The 25,084-nt window shown below is 43.2% G+C and overlaps 1 protein-coding gene across 1 annotated transcript in view; it reads right to left on the bottom strand.

The window, feature by feature from the left end:
• LOC126174785 (transient receptor potential cation channel protein painless-like) overlaps window positions 1–25,084 on the bottom strand; it is a 147,739-nt gene that overhangs the window by 9,066 nt on the left and 113,589 nt on the right. Inside the window, exons 2-3 of the mRNA XM_049921153.1 lie at window positions 21,962–22,140; window positions 12,838–13,195 (exon numbers count right to left, since the gene is read on the bottom strand). Of these exons, the coding sequence (XP_049777110.1) occupies window positions 12,838–13,195; window positions 21,962–22,140 (537 nt within the window). The remainder of the gene's footprint in view (window positions 1–12,837; window positions 13,196–21,961; window positions 22,141–25,084) is intronic.

Raw genomic sequence — 25,084 nt, 5'->3', positions numbered from 1 at the left:
GTTGATGGAGGCTTTGTAATGGTGTGGGTTATGTGCAGTTGGAGTGATATGGGGCCCCTGATATGTCTAGATACGACTCTGACATGTGACACATATGTAAGCATCCTGGCTGATCACCTGCATCCATTAATGTCCATTGTGCATTCCTACGGACTTTGGCAGTTCCAACAGGACAATGTGACACCCAATAAGTCCAGAATTGCTACAGTGTGGCTCCAGGAACACACTCCTGAGTTCAAACATTTCCGCTAGACACCAAAGTCCCCAGACATGAACATTGAGTGTATCTGGGAAAGGTTGCAATACGCTGATCGGAAGAGATATCCATCACCTTGTACTCTTACGGATTTATGGACTGCCTTGCAGGATTCATGTTATCAATTCCCTCCAGCACTACTTCAAACATTAGTCAAGTCCATGCCACATCGTGTTGCAGCACTTCTTTGTGCTCGCGGGGACTCTACGTGATATTAGGCCGGTGTACCAGTTTTTTTAGGCTCTTCACTGTATAATGGACACCAGAAATGCAAGCAACAGTTGCACATTTGAAGGAGTGCTTGGAAGATGTGGTTGCTCTGGTGCACCCAGTAATGGCTTCACAGCTTACAATTATAATGGATGCAGGCAATGCAGCCATAGGCACATCCTCCTGCAGGAAGTAGCAGGTGACATACAAACTCTACAATTTTTCTCCAGAAAGCTTACAGCCTTAAAGACAAAATAGTTGGCTTTTGCCTATGAACTACTCATAGTTTATGAGGTCTTATGTGAATACTGGGACTCTTCATGTTCTTCATGTTATTACCTACACATATCACAAACCTCTGGTGGATGCCATTCAACACTCGTCTTTACGGTCAACCCAAGAGAATTTCATCACATTGATCTGATCGCATAGTATGCTACGGATGTTCACCACCTCCATGAGGGAGATAGCATCAATATACATACACACACATTCATGGATTTCCTGTCAAGAGTCAGCACCATCTCCCTCATTCGTAACTTCAACAAAGTTGTGGGAGAACAGGAATGCGATTAGACAATTGTTACATTGCTTGAGGATGCATTAACTAACTTCAGGTTTGATTGCAGACCAATCCCAGAAATTAACACATTATTCAACTTGTGCAGAGTCACTTGCCATTGTTCCATGGCCTCATGGAACAATGGAGCTGAACAATAAAAACAACACCTGTGTACCACAGGGGTGAATGGATGAAGACCCTCACACGGCCACTCCAGAGAGTCTGCATGGCACACAAGGATGATTTAAAAGCACTAACAGAGATTCTAGATGGGGAGACACTGACATTGCCAGCAGAATTTGTGCTGCATGCACTCACTCCCGGCTCATCTGACCCACTGGTCAAAACACATACATGAAACTCAAGTGTACCTCCTCCACCAGCACATATGGTACAGACCCTTTTCCTTCATAAAGGGCTCACTGACTATGACTGTGTAATGATTTGAGATGCTACTGTATGGACAGTACTGCAGCCACCTTATAATGGACCATTTAATGAGTTGCAATGGCATAGCCACATGTTTGGTGTAGACTTAAATGGCAAGATAATAACAGTGTCTGTCAACAGACTACAGCCAGCATGAATTCTTCACTTGGACAATGTGAGCCATCTCCAACAAAGTAACACCTCAGGCGATGTGCCTGCCACTAGCTCTGCTGGCACAAGCAGCAGATATCATCATAGATGTTACCAGAGATTTTCAGCCTGAAGAAGTAGCAGTAAAACTATTTGACAATCATCTCTCTATAGAATCAACACACATGGCACTGGATTCTATGACTATACCCATCACCACAAAATTTATCCACGCTTTTCACTTGCAAAACACAGTGGACTTCGAACCAATGTCACAACTTCTCTTGGAGACAGGCTGGCTAACAGTCTTCCTGTCAACTATTGCCACGACCAGCAACATAGTTGTGACTTCAAAAACGCAACAGCTTTTGTATGTAGCTGAAATATCACATTCTCAGGCAGATGAGGAAGCACCATTAGCCTCCACCACATCACGCTACAGCCAACTGCTATGTCTTCCACCACAGCTTGCTCCCTATCTTCTTTATGCTGTCTCCAATCAACAACCACCTATGAAGTCAATTGGTCCTCTCCTACCAACAGCATCTGCAGCACTCCAATCCACAAGAGATGACACATTCATGTCACGTGAAAGTGCTGACCAAGGCATGTCCTGTCACACAATCTTGCACAGCACCCACTACTACAAGAGATGGGACTGATCCACCATGGTACACAAAAACATCAGAACACTGTTGTAGAAGCAATGAAAAAAGCACACCAAATTCAGAAGAACACAAAATCCACAAGACTGGCTAAGTTTCACGGAAGCTCAAAATTTAGTGTGGAGGTCAATGTGAGATGCTTTTAATAGTTTCCACAATGAAACATTGTCTCAAAATATGGTAGAAAACCCAAAGAGATTCTGGTCATATGTGAAGTACACCAATGGCAAAAAACAATCAATACCGTCACTGCGCGATAGTGATGGAAATGTTACCGATGATGGTGCCACTAACGCAGAGTTACTAAATACAGTCTTCTGTAATTCCTTCACAAATGGAGATCAAGTAAATATTCCAGAATTTGAAACCAGAACAGCTGTTAGCATGAGTGACATAGAAGTAGATATCTTAGGTGTTGCAAAACAACTCAAATCGCTTAATAAAGGCAAGTCTTCTGGTCCAGATGGTATACCAATCAGGTTCCTTTCAGAGTATGCAGACACAACAGCGCCTTTCTTAGCAATGATATACAACTGCTCACTTGACGAAAGGTCTGTTCCTAAAGACTGGAAAGTAGCACAGGTCACACCAATATTAAAGAAAGGAAATAGGAGTAACCAATTGAATTACAGACTCATATCACTGACCTCAATTTGCAGCAGGATTTTGGAGCATATACTGTACTCAAACATTGTGAATCACCTTGAAGAAAATGACTTATTGATACATAACCAACATGGATTCATAAAATATCGTTCTTGTGCAACACAGCTAGCTCTTTATTCCCATGAGGTAATTAGTGCTGTCGACAAGGGATCTCAGATTGATTCCACATTCCTAGTTTTCCAGAAGGCTATTGATACCGTTCCTCACAATCGACTATTAATCAAATTGCATGCATATGGAGTATCGTCTCAGTTGTGTGACTGGATTCATGATTTCCTCTCAGAGAGGCCACAGTTCATAGTAATAGATGGTAAATCATCGAGTAGAACAGAAGTGATATCTGGCGTTCTGCAGGGTAGTGTCATAGGCTCTCTGTTGATCCTGATATACATAAATGATCTAGGTAATAATCTGAGCAGCCCCCTTAGATTGTTTGCAGATGATGCTGTAATTTACTGTCTAGTAAACTCATCAGACGATCAATTCGAATTACAAAATGATATAGAGAGAATTTCTGTATGGTGCGAAAAGTGGCTGTTGGCACTAAACAAAGAAAAGTGTGAGGTCATCCACATGGGTACTAAAAGAAATCCAATAAATTTTGGGTATACGATAAATCACACAAATCAAAGGGCTGTTATTTCAACTAAATAGCTAGGAATTACAATTACAAGCAACTTAAATTGGAAAGACCACATAGATAATATTGTCAGGAAGGTGAAACAAAGACTGCACTTTGTTGGCAGAAGATTTATTTCAACTAAATAGCTAGGAATTACAATTACAAGCAACTTAAATTGGAAAGACCACATAGATAATACTGTCAGGAAGGCGAAACAAAAACTGCGCTTTGTTGGCAGAACACTTAGAAGATGTGTCAAATCCACTAAAGAGACAGCCTACATTACACTTGTCCGTCCTCTGCAGGAATAGTGCTGCATGGTGTGGGATCCTTACCAGGTAGGATTGACGGAGGACATCGAAAAAGTGCAAAGAAGGGCAGCCCGTTTCGTGTTATCGTGCAATAGGGGTGAGTGTGTCACTGATACGATACGAGGGTTGGGTGGCAGTCACTGAAACAAAGACAGTTTTCTTTGCAGCGAGAACTATTTACGAAATTTCAATCACCAGCTTTCTCTTCTGAATGCTAAAATATTTTGTTGACACCCACCTACATAGGGAGAAATGATCATCATAATAAAATAAGAGAAATTAGAGCTCAAACAGAAAGATTTACGTGTTCCTTTTTCCCACATGCGATTTGAGAGTGGAATGGTAAAGTAGTAGTATGAAAATGGTTCAATGAACCCTCTGCCAGGCACTTAAGTGTGAATTGCGGAGTAACCATGCAGATGTAGACAAACCTTCCTCCCTTCTTCTGTGCTACACACTCTGGGGGGGGGGGGGGGGGGTCAGTGCCCCAAAGACTATCACTAACCAGTGATGGCAACGCAAAGTGAAGTATATGTGTGCTGCAAAACAGTTTGGGCCGAGCGACAGTGATTGATGTTTGTGTACTATACTGTGTTAAATAAAGGATATATTTTGAGATTCTACATTTCTGTATATCATTGGGTCATTCCTTGTTTACACCATGGAGGAAACTACTGATGTACCTATACCTGAAGTGGAGGAAGGTGGCTTGTTGGGCTGGGGGAGATAAGATGAAACAAATGGGGAGAAGGAGTTGAGGTCCTAGACGAACGTGGGTAGGATGTCATCACCCTCAGTCCAGGTCATGAAGACATCGTCAATGAATTTTGACCAGGTGAAGTGCTTGGTGTCCTGAGTGATTAGGATGAATTCCTCTAGGCTCATGAATAGGTAACCACAAAATGGTGCAATGGGCATCTGCATGGCACCATCCTATACTAACCTGTTCATGGGCCATCTAGAGGAATCCTTCCCAATAAGCCTTCAGCTGATTCATTGTGATGCTGAAAAGCAATGGCTCATCTTCGTGTGTATAGCAAAATACTGCAATACTTTACTGATTTAATGTGTAGTTTCTTTTGGCTGTAAGTAAAATTTTTATTTGGGATGTTATCTATATTATACAGAAATTACTCACTAATACTATGTAATCTATAAGAAACAATCAAAAAGTTTCCATTTGAAGGCTGTACGATCCTGAACTGGTATACCATCAGCCAAAATTGCCATGAGCATTGAGCCAATCATCCTACTGCCACACAAGGTTGAAGATACCCATTTTGTAAAACACCATGTCCCACAGTGTGAAGAAGTCTACCACTGCTTGCTGCACATCCTCATTCAACAGGAATCATGGACCCTCCACGGGCATTTTTTAAGGGGCTGAAGATGTGATAATTGCCTGGGGAGAGATCAGGACTATATGACAGATGCTCAAGCGTCTCCCACTTGCCCATTATGGTTGAGGCTGGCCTTCCAGATCAACGTGCATCACGTCAGACCAGCACAGAAAATGGCATACTACTCCACAACAGTAGTTTTCAACAGACATACTGCCCCATACACATTCTTCATTCTCCACGTGGGTGTCTACTGCGGTTTGTCCTTCGGCAGTCAGGAAGAGATGGATAGAACGTTGGTCCTCTTTGGATGCATTTGGTAATAATGCTGCCATAGTTCATGTCGTGCATTTACTGCACACACATTTGAAAGACACAAACACTGCACTAATTCCTTGCCTACTTGTCAGTGTGTATATATTCACAGGAGAGTCACACTATGTTGCATATACGTTACAGCAATGCCCTCAAATGGAAACATTTTGATTGCCCCTAATATACTACATGACTTTGTCTCAATAATTCAACCATTTCTTCGTTCTATGTCTGAAGAAACCTATGGGTTTGGAATTGGAAAAGTTGTCAGATGCTGAGATTTCCAGTACCTCAATTTTACATATTGTGCTTGTTCATTATACTATCCCACATTTGCTTCATCACTAAAGACAATCTACTCCACTCTGCAAAACTTAAGGGCAAGGCAGAAAAACTAACATAATGTAGTAACAATTCAGTGGAAATGAATGAAAGAGTGGGAGCATGTTTCCAAAGGTCTCCCAGTCATGCACAGAAAGCTGGATGTAACATGGTGTGGTGTCAGCTTTACTAGAGTGCAACGGAAAGCTGGTCCCACAACATGAGGCAGCTGAAAGGATGGGAAAAGTCAGTATGTTTCAATAAGCAAGCAGTTATGGATCACTGCGGTGGTTTTTCTTCATTACATCGTGACCCAGAGACAACATGTGGATGACTTCACATGGAGCAGAATCATTGTGGAAGTGGAAGGAGGACAAAGTTTGCCGAGTATAGGCCAGGAGTTTGGTAGGGCTCACAGCATTGTTTCATGTGCATGGGGAGCATTCCAAGCCACGAACACTGCTGCCCAAAGGAGATGAGGCCACTGATCAGTCAGCTGCCCATTGTGCAACAGGCAAGGAGAGACCTATGACAAACAGCAGATGCAATTGCAACCACATTTAACAGAACCGCAAGGCATGCAATTGCATGCTCCACAGTGACACAGTGACTGCATGGGGATGGTCTCTGCCTGATGAGCAGTATGTTGTGTTCCACAGATATCTCCACATTGATGGCGCCATTTGCGATGGTCCCAGATGCATAGGGTCCAGACCAATGAGGAGTGGGGTCGCATGCTTTTCTTTGATGAGAGCAGATTCAGTCTGAGTAGTGATGCTGGACAAACCTTCATGTGGCAAGAGGTAAGAACATGTAATGCACACAGAAACATTTTCAAACAGAGTAGTTTTGGTGGTCCAGATGTTATTGTGTAGGGAGCCATGATGTTGACCGAGACTGCAATTTTATGGATGACAATGTGAGCTCGCATAGAACAGTGCAGGTGGAGGAATTGCAATGAGAGGATATTCAGCAAACGGGCTAGCCTCTCTGTTCCTCCTACTTCAATCCCACTGAACTCATTTGGAATCCATTGGGACGACTTAATGCAGCATGTCCACATGCACCAACAACCGACCACCAGTTGTCAAGTATAATGATGGAGGAATGGAATGCTCTACCACAAGAACTTTTTACCAACCTTGTGGCCAGCATGGGAGGATACTGCAGAGCCATTAGTGGTGATCATACACCCTGTTAAGAACCATGTCCCACCTTTTGCAATGTCCAGGGGACCATCATAAATCACAGTGACTTCAGTGTAATTATTGTCTTTGTATAAAAGTTTCATTGCATATTTATTTCACTTTTGGTACTGTTGTGTAGCTGTTCTCTCTAGGTATGGTCCAAGTTTCATCAAGATATGTTACTTGAAAGTGACACATAATACAAAAGTTAGTTTCATCCATACATTTTGCACTTCAATGTCTGTTAAAACCTGTCTTCTGTATCCTGTTGCACTTGCATAGCATACTCAGAGAACTTTGTTCTTGTACATTAGAGCTTGCTGTTGCAAGAGGTAAAGTTTCTGCTTAGCCATTTCCCTAAGATCTTCTGAGCAGTGGAATGTTCTTCTAACATTTTGCTGAACTGGATAGTTTCTATGACGTATGTACCAAAAGTTCTTTCAGTCACAGATAGATGATTCAGCAATTTCCACACAGAAAGCCACCTGTTGACAATGACTGTGCAAACTATCACTCAGTGTAAATGACACTCACTGAAGATTGTCAAAACCACATTCTGAAGTGTCTCATGCTGTTGTAACAGACAAATGTGAATGAAATTCCAGCACAATGTAGCCTTTCTAAGTGTCTGTTGCCATATTTATTACCTGTTAACTACTGCAGTATCGTGGAAGAACATACAACAAAACAAAACTTTTTGAGCTTCTTAGTATTATATTGTATGGTAGTGAACTGTGGACCTAGAAACAATGGAGAGGCTTTGTCCCCACCATAGATCACAGTGGTACACAACCCCACAACAGGCTACAGCAGTCCACTCACCCCACTGCCGCCCCACACCTAACCTAGGGTTATTGCGCATATGAGTGTAACCCCAATGTTTGCATGGTAGAGTAATGATGGTGTACGCATATGTGGAGACAGTGTTTGTGCAGCAATTGCCGACATAGTGTAAGCACATAGTGCTTCTTGTTCATTTAATAAATATGTTTTCAGTGTTGACTTCTGCCTTTCACTGACAACTGTGATTTCGTGTTTGATTTGCGACTCTTGATATCCACCTGACAGCACTCAACAAAATGACAAATTTACTTTTACTTTTCAGAAATGTTTTCTTCCACTTTGATAATTGTCTTCAGCAGTAAAATTTGCACACATTTTTAAAATTGCAAGTTTTTCTTTCTTTCTGTAGCTTGCTTTTCTTATTTTGCTTTTTACATTTTGCTGATATAAGTTATAGATGCTGAATGTCCTTTGTCATAAAAGTAGATTGTCTGTGTGGCACTCCTTAAATCTGTATCTTTCTAGAATTTTTTTTCTGTTTTGTGTACAGGATGCAAAGGCATACATATTGAATTTCATTTTTTGTGACAGATTGTGTTATATATATTGCAATATACCTCATTTTACTATATGAGTGATGAAATAATTGGGAACAACAGGCAAAGAGTTCCAACAAGGTGGTTTGAGTATTTTTTGCAGGTAGCTCCTTTTGGAAGAGCATCCACAGAAACTCTCAGAGAAACTGGGCTAGAGGACTTGCTGATGTTCCAGCTGGCACTGTGTAACGCTTAAAAGTTTGTGGAAGTCAAACATAGCAACTGGATATTATGCCAGTGGCAGCAGGTGAATTTTCCCACCACAGTGACAAACTGATGATTGAGAGGAACTGCACAAGACAATAGTCATGGGATGGCCCAACATTGGTTACTTGAAACATTTGCAGAGAAGGAGATCATGTTCACCAATCCTAGAATATTGTTATTAACAATTCTGAGGCAGCCAATTGGGAGGGTATACTGTATGGATCAGTAAGAAGATGACTATTCGAGAAGACATGAAAAAGGACCGAGAGTTGAGAAAGAGACTTGAAAAAGACACAGAAGTTGGCAGGAGTCTATTGAGTATGTTGGTGACAAGAGAACCAGAGATGACGTAGGTACAACGGTGAACAAATGTAACCATGAATGGTGAGCAGCCATCCAGCTCAAGAAATGGTAAGACATTACACCACTTCAAATGAATTAGATGTGTGTGATTTGTGGAAAATACTGTGATGCCTTCTGGTTTAGGTGTAGATGTAATAATAAGGAAGTGAATGGCAGGCTTCTATGGAAATAGCCTTCTGGTCTTTTGACTGCTGACTGTAGGTTGAGCTGTCACTTAAATAAGTTTCCAGTGTTTGGAGACTATTTGTAAGCACAGCAAAAACTAGATTAATTATATTTTTCAAATTTGACATGAAATGCATTTAAATGGAATTGATTAAAGCTATTTTGTATTTCTATTTCTGTTTGTGTGTTTCTTTCTCTGTTTACCATTATGGTAGCTTTAAGGCACAGTTCACACTGAGGATAGGATGTGCAATATGATAGATTCCAATAAGCATCACATGACACGGCACTTATCAGTGCAATAGTTGTGTTTCCACTGGGATAATATGATAACCATGATGCAACTTGGCACAGCACAATGCAGATCATGTTCCTGTTTCAGTTGCAATCATGAGCTCGTCTGAAGAGGATGTTATTGAGACTTATTATTACTTAAGGCTCAAAAAACTGAAAAAGGAAAGGAAGTACTGGATGCACCCATACAAGTTATAAGGGGCAGTCAAATACGAGACAGATGGAAGAAAGTGAGTAAATTGTTTATTATTTCAAAAGTAATCACCATAGCTATTAATGTTGTCAAGATTGTTTTGATTACACTGTACAAGTTCACTGGAAAGCCCTTACACATCCTCCATACATTCCCAAACTCTCCCCAAACAATTCCCATATTTTTGGAGCCCTGAAGAAAGACATTAATGGCTGCCAATTTGCTTCGGATGTGTAAAACCAAGGTTCCATAGTTAACATTTTTTCATGAAGGCATTGATGTATTACAAAGTTACTTTTGAAATCATAAACAGTTTACTTACTTTTTTCCATCTATCTCGTTTTCATTTGACCACCTCCTATGCAACTGTTAACATAATTTGTCTGCAGTTTTATTGTCAGATCTCTCAGCATGATATAGTCCATGATTTCTACAGAATGAACTTTTTGGAGCAACTAGTATCAGCTACTCTGGTAAGGCAGAACACAAATTTTTGACTTACTATTTCTAGAAAAATTCACGAAGAAGAAAAATGCCCCCATGAAAAGTTTATTTTTTGTAAGACCATCTAGTATGGTTCCTTATTCAGTATGGTATGTACATCAATATGGTTAAAAGCTAATTAACTCAGTACAACATTTCTACAACTGTTCAACTTCGCGAAGTTGTATATGACTCAGCTTGAGAAATATTCAGAAGAAACGTTGCTAGATTAAAAGTGAGATCAGTCCCATCAATAGTGTAGCATAGAGATAGGCAATATCTGTGAAGAAATGGAAGAAGCAAAGCTTGAGTTCTCCAACCTCCTGCCAACGAGATGAAGCCTTACAATGAGCCCGCGACTGCAAACACATGTTGTTGTCACAGTGTCATTTTGTCCAAGCAGTAACATGAAGAAATGACTACAGTTGACTCAGCATAAGAAGATCTGTGAGACTTAGCTGCGTCTGTGATAGCTTTCAGATGCAAAGCACTAATGGCTGCAGGCCGTTCAACGCTTCTTCTTTATCTGTCCATAACATACAGCTATCGCTAACATGATTTAAGTGGCAACAGTGTGCAGTATTTGGTTCACATAATAGTCATCTATGCAGCTCATTCATACTCAACATTATTGATTTCTCTGATTGATTGATTTAAACGAAAGCTCACGATTTGTGCTGACTGATGACTAAAGCAAGATGCGACAGTGGAGGAAGCAAGCAGAAAAGGGGGAGGGGGAATATGTAGTTTACTAAACCCTCCAGTCAGTATGTTTGCTCTAAAACTGGACCTCATTCCAATGTATCAAATGTTCAAATAACTTTTGAGAATAAACCAGATAATGTCCTAAACAATCAGCAATATTTCAACAGGTGAGCTCCCATCATTTTCAAGGCACAAAAGATAAGACAGATTGTGCATGGCAGACGATATCAGTAATGCTTTTCAATAACGCTTCATTTTGATAAATAAATGTTGTGAGACTAGGGCCTCCTGTCAGGTAGACTGTTCACCGGGTGCAAGTCTTTCAATCTGACGCCACTTCGGTGACTTGTGCATTGATTGGGATGAAATGATGATGATTAGGACAACACAACACCCAATCCCTGAGTGGAGAAAATCTCCAACCCAGCTGGGAATTGAACCCGGGCCCTTAGGATTGACATTTTGTTGCGCTGACCGCTCAGCTACCGGGGGCGGGCTTTCATTTTGATTAAACCCACTTACAAAATAAAATTTGCTAAATCTGTAGGGAAAATTACTGAAAGGTAGTATTACAGGATGGGAAAGGGGAGGACACAACTTAGTCACTGCTGCCAGTGCATTTCGGTATGACTCTGCAAGTATGCAGTACTGAGTGATAGCTACAATGTAAATCACTGCAGTTAATTTAGAGAGCGAAAAGAAGAAACTGTACTGAAACAGTTGGTTATTTCACGGTATTTTTGTTACTTAGATAATAGCTGCACAGCAACTTCTTTTTCTTCAGGATGGAAACTGGTATGCAATATTTTAGAAGTGGTGTATGTTGACAGCCAACAACCTTGCTGCAGTGCTAACACAGCCTGCCATCAGATCACTGACATTAAGTGCTGTGGACAGGGACCACCTGAGTCTCCTGAGTGAGTGCTGTTGACAAGCGGAGTGCTTTCAGCCCTTGTGAGACAAAGAAGTAGCGGCTCCGGTCGCGAAAACTGACAATGGCCATTAGAACAGTTTGCTGGCCACATGCCCCTCCACATCCGCGTCCAGTGATGCCTAACGGCTGAGGAGGACACTGCGGTCGGCTGGTAGCGTTGGGCATTATGAGGCCTGTTCGGAAGGACGGAGTAGGTTGACAAACATCACTGTCAGCAAGCTAATAAAATAAGATGGCAATAGTTTGACGAGTATTTTGCAGAACTAAAATATGATACACAAGTTGTTTTATTACACAGGTGTCAGTTTAAGTCATTATGCCAATCTTGTCACAATGACTAAACAACCGTGTATTTCAGGAAGACAATAAGTTGTTGGGTGTCCAATCAGGTTTATAGTTCTGTTCAGGGGCGATTCTAGAAGTTGGTCGGCGGGGGAAGGGGGGGGACTAATGAGGGGAGGGGGTTTGGGGGAATGGAATATCGCTTAACAAAAGGAGAGCTGGAGTCCTCTACTGAAAAATTAGTAAAATTTGGCGTTGCTTAAAGTAGTTTTTGGCAACTGTTTTGGAGTTCAGGGTAAAAAATGTGCATTAATAAATAATAAGACGCCTATTTTAAGTTAAATGATATTTATTGGTTTGGATAGTAAGCTATTTGCCGCTGTTATTCTTTCGTTAAAATTGTTGGAAATACATTGCAACCTATATTGCTTCATAATTATTAAAAAAAAGTGATTGAATCTGTTGGAGTAGTATATTCACTGATTTCTGAAGTCGTTTTATCCAGTGTAATATGATACTCCATTGTGTGTGTGTGTGTGTGTGGGGGGGGGGGGGCTACAGCCCCCCCTCTCTTGCCACCGCCCCTGGTTCTGTTGTTACGAAAACACCAAAAACCTCATAAATCACAACCATTGACAAGAATGTCAACTAATTTTACCCACGGAAATGTGAAAACGATTCGGTATTAATGATAAATTACCAGATATCGGCAGCTACATATTTCAATATGACGCTCTGACCGTAATTTAACATATGAACTAAAAATGGTTTTAAAACAACATTTAGCGTAACGTTTACCTTCAACGCAGCATTCAATATTGCTGTTCGGTTCTGGCGGCTCGGCCTGTTTACGTCGAGTTTGGGATCCTCTAAGAGAAATTCGAGGCACTCCTTGAGCTTGGTCTTCTCACTGCAGGTCTCTGGCTCAGGCCTGTTGGCCAAGGCGTGCAGCACGGTCTCCCCTCGGCTGTTGAGTGCGTTGACTTCAGTCCTGCCGTCTCTCAGCAGCGTCATGACTGCACTGAAGTTCCCAGCTTCTGCGGCGATGTGCAGAGCCGTACACCCGTCCCGTATCTCATTTGGCTTGTTCGGATCTGCTCCAGCATCCAGCAGAATCTGAATACACGACTCTTCATTCACTACGTCATGTTTTAATCTGGAACAAACATGACCATCATGCACAATGGAGAACTCTCTCGCAGAATTCAAATATTTTGCAATTGGCATGTTACTGGGGTTCGGGTACACACGTATTAAAAATGACAAAATATGTCATATAATATGGGTGTCAAAATATAAAATATGGACACAAAAACTACTATTTTCAAATAAACTACACTTTATTATACCAAAAACAAAGAGTTTTATGCGTCTTCACTGTCACTCGCATTATTTGTATTGTGATAGTCCCCTTTCAGTGCTTTATGTGTTCAAAAAATGGTTCAAATGGCTCTAAGCGTTATGGGACTTAACATCTGAAGTCATCAGCCCCTAGACTTAGAACTACTTAAACCTATCTAACCTAAGGACATCAAACACATCCATGCCCGAGGCAGGATTCGAACCTGCGACCGTAGCAGCAGCGTGGTTCCGAACTGAAGCGCCTAGAACCGCTCTTCCACAACGACCGTCGTGCGAAATGTATCGTGAGTACAACTCGTAGCAAAGAAATAATAAATATACATATCACGCATGATGCAGTAGCTTTTCACGCATCTCAGTGCTTCTAAAATCATGACTCCAGAACTATGTATCGTACAATGAAACAATTTTGTAGGTACATTCAGTGGTATATGTAATCACTCTCTGCGAAATTTGTCGTGAATACAGGTTGTAGTACAGAATTAATAAACTGAGTTATATCTGATGATGCTGTTTTACGGCACGAACAACGGAAATGTAATATGCAATAAACCTTTTTCCATTCATCAAATTGCGCGGGTTGTCAGAGAGAAAGGGTGTCGTGAAGGTACGAAGTTATGTGTAAAGATTGTATCAAGCCATTATGTGCTCTCATTCTCAAATACCGGATGAATAAAATTCGGGCATTAGCGCGCCGTGGGCTACACATCTTTTTCATCCCCACCCTTTTTACACGTAGGTGGTTCTTACCCTCCTAGCGCTTATTTCCAGATACGAGCGATATGTGTAGCAAGTCTGGCTGAGATCGGTCCAGTGGCTTAGGAGGAGATGTGGAGCATTCACACATACATTTTTGTAACAGATTAGGATTTGTCGACCTGACTTTTCTGAATCATTTAAGAGCTGTCGAACACTGTTTGTGGAAACTATGTTGGAAGATACACTAAATAATTTTTTTGCTGGGTTCTTCAAGACAAGATATTATACACAAAACGATATACTGAAAAAGAGGGAATGTGTGAGGCATGATCAAAACGTAATGGGTAATTTGTAATTTCGCGTGTTATTGAGTCCGATTCGCGCTGTTTTTTTTGTTCCTGTGTTGGTGAACATGCCTGACAAATATCTGTACAGTGTCTAGTGTTAGCCGTATCGGATATTTATTCTTTTGTGAGCTGTCAAAAAGGTTACATGCCGTCTGGTAGTACCAGCGGTTATTTATTTTGCATGAAAATCGATCAGAGAATTTGTATCAAATTTTGTTGTTAGAACGGAGTAAAGTGCAATAAGGGTTTACAGATGTTAAGTACTGCTTTCGTTGAATCCGCTATGAGTAAAAGAATGGTTAACGAGTTGTGTCAACTTTCGATTAAAGCTGTAAAGATGACGAGCGCCCTGGACGACCCCTGGATCAAATCGTGGCAAAAATTGAAAAAATAATTATGAACGATCGCCGAATCACAATTAGAGTAGTCGATGATGATGTTAGCATATCATTTGTCTCATTCCACGAAACTTTTCGGATGTTTTAGGTATGAAACGTGTGACAGCAAAATTTGTTGAAAATTGTTGAATTTCTAACAAAATGAGCAGTGATTGCAAGTTCAGGAGTCGACTGATGAAAATCAATAACGATGCAAAACTACCGAAGCATACTGCAACAGGCGTTGAAATTTCTCTTCTCCAACGCTGCAATATGTGTAACAGCACTGACTTGCGTCTCCCTTTGATTCCTTAGCATTCAGTTTTTTAACAGAAAGGTGATCAGGTCCTGACGACCCAGGTGTATCTTTAGTAAACGCTGTTTTTCCTTGGACTCATTTTCAGTATCATGAATTGCGCTACCAAACTTACGAAAAATGAACGAAGAAGTTACAGGGTGACAGTTATTGAACTATATGAAATAAAATCGTCATAACTTCTGAACTGTTTGCATTAGGACGTTCAAACGGGACGGTTGGCCACGGGGCATGATGGGAATTAGTATGCGCAATACGGTTTGGTCTAGCGACGAAGCCCATTTAAATTCGATGGGTTCATCAAGAGCAACATTGGCGCATTTTGGGGCTTAGAACCTGCTTTTCTCGATCGAGAAGCCTCTTCACCCTCAACGGGTGACTGTGGTGTGCAATGTTCAGTCACGAAATAATCGGTGCGATATTCCTTGATGGCATGGTGGCTACCCAACGGGACGGGAAGGTTTTGGACGATGATTTCATCTTCATTATCCAAAGCGACACTGATTTCGACAATATGTGGTTCATTCAAGACGAATCTCGACCCCATCGTAGCAGGAGAGTGTTTGATGACCTGGAGGATCACTTTTGGGACTGCATTCTGGCTTTGGGGTACCCAGAGGCCACGGGCATGGGCTTCGATTCGCCGCCATATTCTCTGGATCTGAACACACGCGACTCCTTTTTTCTGGCTATATTAAAGACAAAGTGTACAACAATAACCTCAAAACCATTGCTGAGCTGAAAACAGCCATTCTACATCTACATCTACATTTATACTCCGCAAGCCACCAAACGGTGTGTGGCGGAGGGCACTTTACGTGCCACTGTCATTACCTCCCTTTCCTGTTCCAGTCGCGTATGGTTCGCGGGAAGAACGACTGTCGGAAAGCCTCCGTGCGCACTCGAATCTCTCTAATTTTACATTCGTGATCTCCTCGGGAGGTTTAAGTAGGGGGAAGCAATATATTTGATACCTCATCCAGAAACCCACCCACCCGAAACCTGGACAGCAAGCTACACCGCGATTCAGAGCGCCTCTCTTGCAGAGTCTGCCACTTGAGTTTGCTAAACATTTCCGTAACGCTATCACGCTTACCAAATAACCCTGTGACGAAACGCACCGCTCTTCTTTGGATCTTCTCTATCTCCTCTGTCAACCCGACCTGGTACGGATCCCACACTGATGAGCAATACTCAAGTATAGGTCGAACGAGTGTTTTGTAAGCCACCTCCTTTGTTGATGGACTACATTTTCTAAGGACTCTCCCAATGAATCTCAACCTGGTACTCGCCTTACCAACAAAATTATGATCATTCCACTTCAAATCGTTCCGTACGCATACTCCCAGATATTTTACACAAGTAACTGCTACCAGTGTTTGTTCCGCTATCATATAGTCATACAATAAAGGATCCTTCTTTCTATGTATCCGCATACATTACAATTGTCTATGTTAAGGGTCAGTTGCCACTCCCTGCACCATGTGCCTATCCGCTGGATCTTCCTGCATTTCGCTTCAATTTTCTAATGCTGCAACTTCTCTGTGTATACTACAGCATCATCCGCGAAAAGCCGCATGGAACTTCAACACTATCTACTAGGTCATTTATACATATTGTGAAAAGCAATGGTCCCGTAACACTCCCCTGTGGCATGCCAGAGGTTACTTTAACGTCTGCAGATGTCTCTCCATTGAGAACAACATGCTGTGTTCTGTTTGCTAAAAACTCTTCAATCCAGCCACACAGCTGGTCTGGAATTCCGTAGGCTCGTACTTTGTTTATCAGGCGACAGTGCGGAACTGTATCGAACGCCTTCCGGAAGTCAGGGAGGTCATCAACAGCATCGATGTTACGACGCTTCAGCGGGTCATGCAGAATTTCACTATTCGTCTGCGCCACATCATCATCAATGATGGCAGTCATATCGACCATGTTATAACCTAAATCCGAATATCTGTAGTGACGTTTACATGTTGAATAAAGTGTATGCACGCCATAGTTTGTAACTAATTTACGTCTTTTTTCATGTAGTTCAATAATTGTCAACTTATATTACAGCTACTCTGAAGGAACCACTAATAGTGATATCGATCACTAATAGTGATATCGATGACATAAGCGGAAGTGACAGCGATTGTGAACCTAGTGAACATGAAACTTAGAGTGATGAAAGTGCTGATGACGACAGTGATGATGGACGAACTGGAACTAATTATCTGTATGGGACGAGTGGTCAAGAACACCGAGCATACGTGTAAGGACCCCACAAACCAACATTGCCCCAAATCATTTTCCTGGAGTACGTGGTCCAGCCAGACATCTAACAAAAATAAAAAATCCCCTCTAACATTTTGGGAATTGCTTTTCAACGATGAAACGATTGCACGGAAAGTATTCAGAACCAATGAGCGGGTTACATCATTGCCAGCTGAGTCAAAAAGAAATTCTGTTTCAAAAGTAGGCCTAACTGATAATATGGAAATAGATACCCTCATAGGTCTTTCTTTTTTCTGGGGAGTGTCAAAATCAAACAAAGAAGATCTGGATGTCGTACATGCAACAAATGGCACTGATAGACCGATTTTCAGAGTAACTATGCCTCTGAAACGTCTAATATTTTCAATATGTTGCCCTCAATTTGATGAGTCACCAACCTGTGACGGCTGGAAACTCTCAGATAGACCGTTCCACATCTCTTGGCTATTCAGTTCACTGATAAGAGCTTCACAAGAAAACTGCTCTGTCAGATAGTTTGTCACTGCGAACGAGATACTTGTTGGATCCCGTGGAAAACGTCCGTTTATGATTCACATTCCATCCAAACCAAGGGAATATGGAATAAAAATGTTCATTCTAGCTGATGTCAAAATGCATTGTTGTTTGAATGTGGAGATACATTCCGGAAAATGATCTGTGGCCGTCCCGCAGTGTGTATTCATACTAACAGCAGTTGTCATGCGGTTTGTTGGACCAATCAAAGGAAGTAACAGAAATGTAACTGGGGACAACTGGTTCTAAAGTATGGAATTGTTCAGTGAGTTGTCGAGGTGTAATTTGACTTTTCCGTGCCGAAGGGCAGAAATACGTCTTCTTCAGTCTATGGTTACTGTGGTGCTGTAGCAGTACTTTCACACATACCAAAAAAGAATAAGGTTGTCAACATGATACCAACAACGCATCATGGTGAATATGGTCATCTGGGGAACTGCAGAACGGCGATTCATCGCTGAACGCAAAGCGATGCCAACATAACAGGGAGCCTCGGGTGGCTGGTACAGATGAGAAAGCGTTACGAAGTGCTTGGCGTACAATACGGAGACACTCCCTTGCGGTGATCAGATGTGCTCAACCGGAACCGTGACCTCACGATGCAATGTACTGTCGGATCCACAAATCTGGATATTGCACAGTTCGGTCATCGAGCCAAATGGAGACCCAAAATAAAGCCCCTTTAAAACTCTGTCATGTCCTGATAACGCTGTACCACACGATACGTGGCATCTCCGTATCCTTCACAGCGATCACTCTGCACCTGACACTGCTTATGCTCCTTAAATATCCTACCAAGCCTGGTAACAACAGTAATGCACTCTGGCGGCCGTTCTACCAGTTGTACAGAATTGCAACTCTAATCGTTTACATACCAGCCTGTAGTGTGTACGAAGTTACGTTGACATCCGACCATGTGTTCTCGGCGCTTCACTTTTTTGTGGGCATTGTTCACTGGAAACTTTTTCGACACTTACGAAGTGCAGAGTGTGAAAATGGGAAAGAGAAGCTGGGGACGTGTAGTGCTTGATATGACGCGCACCGCTATCCTGTGATCTTGTTCAGAGCGCGCACTGTAATCGATTACAGTTCGCTGTCCTGGTGCGGGAGGCGCTCCGGTGGCGATTTGCTATGACGTCGCTGGCGTGTGTTTGCGGTGGCCGGCGGAAAGGGAGAGGATAGTTGGTTTCCGGGTATTGCACGGAACGTGAAGTTCGCTCTGCCTGACCTGCTGGTGACTAGCGCTAAGGTGGTTGTGCCTCGCAATATGAGCAGAGTGGTCTGGGGCGGAGGCGACTCGCCGCTGTGCTGGCCATGCTGTGGTGATTAATTGGAGTCGGCGTACTTGTTCTGCTTGCCTGTCTGATGTGGAGGTCCGGAGGGGTCCTGTGATACTCTGGCCCGGAGACAACTAGTTGCTGAATTTTGGAGTCGTCTGCCAGGTTAGGGTGTGAGCTCGGTTGGCTCGTCAGATTTTCCCCTGGAAGCTCTGAACTTCATTCTGATGTGGGACGGCGTTGTTGGAACTTTTTGCTGTTTGTGTGTGGCTCGTTACGATATTTGTTGGTACTAATTTATTTGCTCAACTGGAGTCCTACCCGGAGTTGCGTTCATGTGTGGTATATTTGGCATTCGATGTGTTTGGTAAAGTCTGCCTAAGAAGGGCGGTTTTGTACAGTATATACACTCCTGGAAATGGAAAAAAGAACACATTGACACCGGTGTGTCAGACCCACCATACTTGCTCCGGACACTGCGAGAGGGCTGTACAAGCAATGATCACACGCACGGCACAGCGGACACACCAGGAACCGCGGTGTTGGCCGTCGAATGGCGCTAGCTGCGCAGCATTTGTGCACCGCCGCCGTCAGTGTCAGCCAGTTTGCCGTGGCATACGGAGCTCCATCGCAGTCTTTAACACTGGTAGCATGCCGCGACAGCGTGGACGTGAACCGTATGTGCAGTTGACGGACTTTGAGCGAGGGCGTATAGTGGGCATGCGGGAGGCCGGGTGGACGTACCGCCGAATTGCTCAACACGTGAGGCGTGAGGTCTCCACAGTACATCGATGTTGTCGCCAGTGGTCGGCGGAAGGTGCACGTGCCCGTCGACCTGGGACCGGACCGCAGCGACGCACGGATGCACGCTAAGACCGTAGGATCCTACGCAGTGCCGTAGGGGACCGCACCGCCACTTCCCAGCAAATTAGGGACACTGTTGCTCCTGGGGTATCGGCGAGGACCATTCGCAACCGTCTCCATGAAGCTGGGCTACGGTCCCGCACACCGTTAGGCCGTCTTCCGCTCACGCCCCAACATCGTGCAGCCCGCCTCCAGTGGTGTCGCGACAGGCGTGAATGGAGGGACGAATGGAGACGTGTCGTCTTCAGCGATGAGAGTCGCTTCTGCCTTGGTGCCAATGATGGTCGTATGCGTGTTTGGCGCCGTGCAGGTGAGCGCCACAATCAGGACTGCATACGACCGAGGCACACAGGGCCAACACCCGGCATCATGGTGTGGGGAGCGATCTCCTACACTGGCCGTACACCACTGGTCATGGTCGAGGGGACACTGAATAGTGCACGGTACATCCAAACCGTCATCGAACCCATCGTTCTACCATTCCTAGACCGGCAAGGGAACTTGCTGTTCCAACAGGACGATGCACGTCCGCATGTATCCCGTGCCACCCAACGTGCTCTAGAAGGTGTAAGTCAACTACCCTGGCCAGCAAGATCTCCGGATCTGTCCCCCATTGAGCATGTTTGGGACTGGATGAAGCGTCGTCTCACGCGGTCTGCACGTCCAGCACGAACGCTGGTCCAACTGAGGCGCCAGGTGGAAATGGCATGGCAAGCCGTTCCACAGGACTACATCCAGCATCTCTACGATCGTCTCCATGGGAGAATAGCAGCCTGCATTGCTGCGAAAGGTGGATATACACTGTACTAGTGCCGACATTGTGCATGCTCTGTTGCCTGTGTCTATGTGCCTGTGGTTCTGTCAGTGTGATCATGTGATGTATCTGACCCCAGGAATGTGTCAATAAAGTTTCCCCTTCCTGGGACATTGAATTCACGGTGTTCTTATTTCAATTTCCAGGAGTGTACATAGTGAATTACTGCTGCTTGGTACATGTGGTCTTCTGGGTCCAGAGCAACACGATCTCGTCAATTTGGTTGTGTAACAGCATTTAGTGGATTGTTCTGTATTTTTCTCACTGTGTTATTATTAACTTGGTGGAATAGTCGCGTTTGGTGTCGTTAAGGCACTTCTAAGACTGTGGTTTGACTATTCATGTGCGCTTGGCTTTTATTGTTTTGTTTTAAGAAGAGAGAATTGTTTATTGAGATTTGTGTGTGTTGGCTTCCGGCACTTATTAAGAGCGCCCGAGTGAACGTCGCCGTGGTTATCATGCCCTGTCGGGATGTTATACTGTATTTTTTAATTGTATCTTGTGTTGATATTATCTGTCGTGTGTTAGAGAACATAACCAAGGTTCGTGAGTGATGGGCAGTTGTGGGAGGCATGTCGGAGAGCTCTCAGCGGTTTATTTCGGGGACCGTTTCTAGTGGGAAGGCTCCTAAGTGTTGAGAGCTCGCTCGCCTGTGATTGCGTTGGGAGTTGCCGTCGCCCTTTGGTTGTATCAAATTATTATTTTGTTATTATATTTATTGGTTGTGTGTTGCGCTTCTTTCATTTTATGGTGCCAAGCGCCATTATCTTCCTCAAAGTTTTTTTTTTTTATATAAATCATTTTAAATTGCAATGCCAAGTTAACTTATTATTGGATTTTGTCTTTTGGGTAAACTCTAAAAGCACTATTGTAAAAGGTTCTTTGATTTTATGGTGGCAAGCCGCCGTTATTGTTTTTAAAGCTCACTCTTTTAACCATTTGTTAACTTCTGTAAGTTATATGAATTTGTTGTTATTTAAAAGAGTTTAGTATTGGCAATTTAATTAATTTGTGTACAGAGTCTGCTGTTTGGATATTATTGGGTGGAACTCCTTGGATAGTTGTCCTATAAGAACACACATTTCAGTGCTTACTTGCAGGCGAGCTGCAGTGGCGTGACGAGGTGTGGTGCCGGCAGCTCCATGTCGATGGAGATGTCGGCCGCCTGCAGCAGCTCCCGCAGCGCCTGCGCGTCGTTCCTCTGGAGGGCGTCCACCAGCTGCTGCCACGGCGGGTAGCAGCCGCTCAGCATGCGCCGCACGCTCGGCCGCATCTGCAATCACAGCCAACAACGACACGTAAGACAAGTTCCCTCAAGAGTACCACTGTCTATGGGTAAGCACTTTGTTTTTCTGTGTCGGCTGTCTTGTACAGGGTGGCACACGAAATGTGTTACCAATTGCTTCTTTCACAATTTATGACACACATTAGATATCCCGCTGGGATCTCTACAGCAGTGAGCCGTGGCGCTCGTTACTAGCGCGCCAGTCTCTTGGATGTCCATTATCGATCCTTCGATGTTTCTTATCTTTGCTTGCCTTGTTGTTTTCCGCATTCGCGGGGCGAGTGGCAGTTGACGTTTGCTCGGGCTACCTGCTGAGACGCCGCGAGGAACGGGGTGGAAGCAACCACGTATATGTGGAGTTGGTTGTACGCGGTCTGCCGGTTCAGCATGGAGGATATGTGTTGGCTGCCTGCCTGTCTGCTCTCCTCATTTTGCTCGCCGTGCCTTGCGACCGCCTAGCTTGGGTTGCTGCCTGGTGTATCCTAAACGAGCCATACCAGACGTCCAGCAGAAGCCAACAGAAGTTAAGCAGCCTTGTGTTTCTTTAAAGTATAAGACCTTTTGTCAACAATTTTGGTAGCCTCTTGAGTGTGGCCTTCACGTCTACACAGCCTTTGGGGAGAGCTAATTCTTTTAAATTTAAATAGTTGGGGTTCCATACCCTTTATAATCTTTTGGGGGTTCTATTTGAATTTTCTCTTTGGGGTTCCTTCCTTGTGCTTGGTTAAATATTTACTTGTATAGCGGGAAGTGACTCCTAGTTCAAACTCGGAGAAGGTGTTTGATGTTACTGCCGCTTCCGGCATTTGTCTTTTTAATTAAGTGTTGTCATCCCTTCGAGCAACCTGGTGTCACTCCTCGTTAATTAATGCTGGTTTATGTGTACTTAATTTTGAATTGGCCATTTGAATTAATATTTTGGAGCGCAGTATAGCACTAAGGCAACCTCATTGTATACCACCTTGTGCCCCGGTCTAGTACCTTAATTTTCAGTGCCACGAGTTAGCTCCACTACCGGTTTTACTGATGTGCTCCCTCCAAAATCTTTTCTTGCATAAGTTTTCCCCATGTGTGTCTGGGAACACAGAGATGAGCTTTAGTGTGACTTCAGTGCTAGTCAGTTAATGGAATCTTCATTTTGGCTTGGCTTCCACTGAAGAGTTTGAGTGGAGCGTAGTGTGTTTGATTTGTTGTTGATTTAATTACTGTAAGTTTGTTTATTTAATGGGGAGCAAGACATTTAAAGCCTGTTGGTATTAACTCCCCTAGTTGCGGCGTGTTGCTAATTTGTTCCAAATGGCCTACTACTTATTCAATGGCAAGGCTGTTGATTAGTTGGTTACTGCGAGTACAAATTCACGCTATTTATTTGTTACCGAAATTGTTGAAGTGTCTGTGTCGTGATTCAATCACTAGCTACGTGTTTGAGCTAAATGTATATAAACCTTACATTCCTTCCTTAAAATTTGTTGCCAGCAGAAACCCTTAAGACAACTAAGTTTTGTCACTGCTTATGTTAACCTTTACTGGGAGCAATATTTCATGTAGTTATATTTTGTCTTAAAATGTCTATTTCTCTGATGAAATAAACGAGTGATAAAAGAAAAAAAAAACTGGCCTGGTCCTTCCCATTGTGTCCGGTTCGTAACACGTATCAAGCAGTACCAGCAGACCTTGGAAAAACAAATGAGTTACTAAATGACGTGTAATTCACGGTACTGCCGCTAGGAGACTAGTAAGCAGGAATGGGTGACAATGGAAGACTGACGACACAGCAACGATCGGCAATTGTGTTACTTTTTCATGAAACGAAAAGCCTTGTTGTGACTCAGAGGCGTTTTCGACAACAGTTTAACACACGATGGTTCCCTTGCAAGAAGACCGTCCACAGGTTGTACGATAAATTTGTACAGGAAGCAACAGTATTGGAAGCGAAGCGACCTCGGCCTAAGCCTGTTTGTTCGCCGGAGAATATTGAAGCGGTACGAGTTGCTGTACAGAGAAATCCCGGGAAATCGTATAGAAAGGCAGCAGTGCAACTGGGAATATCCAGACGCTCCGTTCAACGCATTCTTAAAAGTGACCTCCATATGTACCCATACAAGATGACCTGTGCACAGAAGCTCACTGAAATACACAAGCAGCACAGACTACTGTTTGCTCAGTGGGCGGAGGATAGGGAAGAAACTCTCAACAACGTTTGGTTTTCAGACGAGGCGCATTTTCATTTAGACGGTGTGGTTAACAAAAAAATGTACGCTTTTGGGCCACTGAAAACCCTCAACTGCTTCATGAACGACAACATTATGCTCCAAGGATTACAGCGTGGGCAGCAATTTCCAGTCACGGACTTATTGGACCCTTTTTCTTTGAAGAAACTGTGAACAGGGAGCGTTATTTGAGCATGCTTCGCAATAGCTTCATTCCACAGCTGCTTGCTACTGACTTGCCTTTCAACACGCAGAGGTTCGTGCAAGATGGAGCAAGGCCACATACTGCAAACACTGTGTTGGAGTTTTTACACGAGCATTTCGACATGCGGATCATTTCACTCAGGTTTCCAGGTCGCTTCAATGACGGACAAAATTGGCTCCCCAATAGTCCAGACCTCAATCCATGTGACTTTTTTTCTTTGGGGGTACCTAAAGGAAAAAATTTTCCCGAAACGTCCACCTGATTTAATGAAGCTCAGAAGACTTATTCTTCAAGCTTGCAGTGAAATTACGGAAGAAATGTGCCATAGGGTAATCACTAACTTCAGTGTTCGTTTGAAGGAAGTTAGGAAACGAAATGGTGAACATATTGAGCATGTGCTGAGTTGGAACAAATCTCCATGGACGGCTCTTCACTGTGGTATATGTTCCTTTCAGACTGTATTGACAATAAAGTTTATATTCAAAAACAAAATGGTAACACATTCCGTGCGCCACTC

This window comes from Schistocerca cancellata, chromosome 1, assembly GCF_023864275.1.
Source record: "Schistocerca cancellata isolate TAMUIC-IGC-003103 chromosome 1, iqSchCanc2.1, whole genome shotgun sequence".
NCBI lineage: Eukaryota > Metazoa > Arthropoda > Insecta > Orthoptera > Acrididae > Schistocerca > Schistocerca cancellata.
Note: the sequence above shows the minus strand (reverse complement) of the source record. Positions and strands in the feature narration are given on the sequence as shown.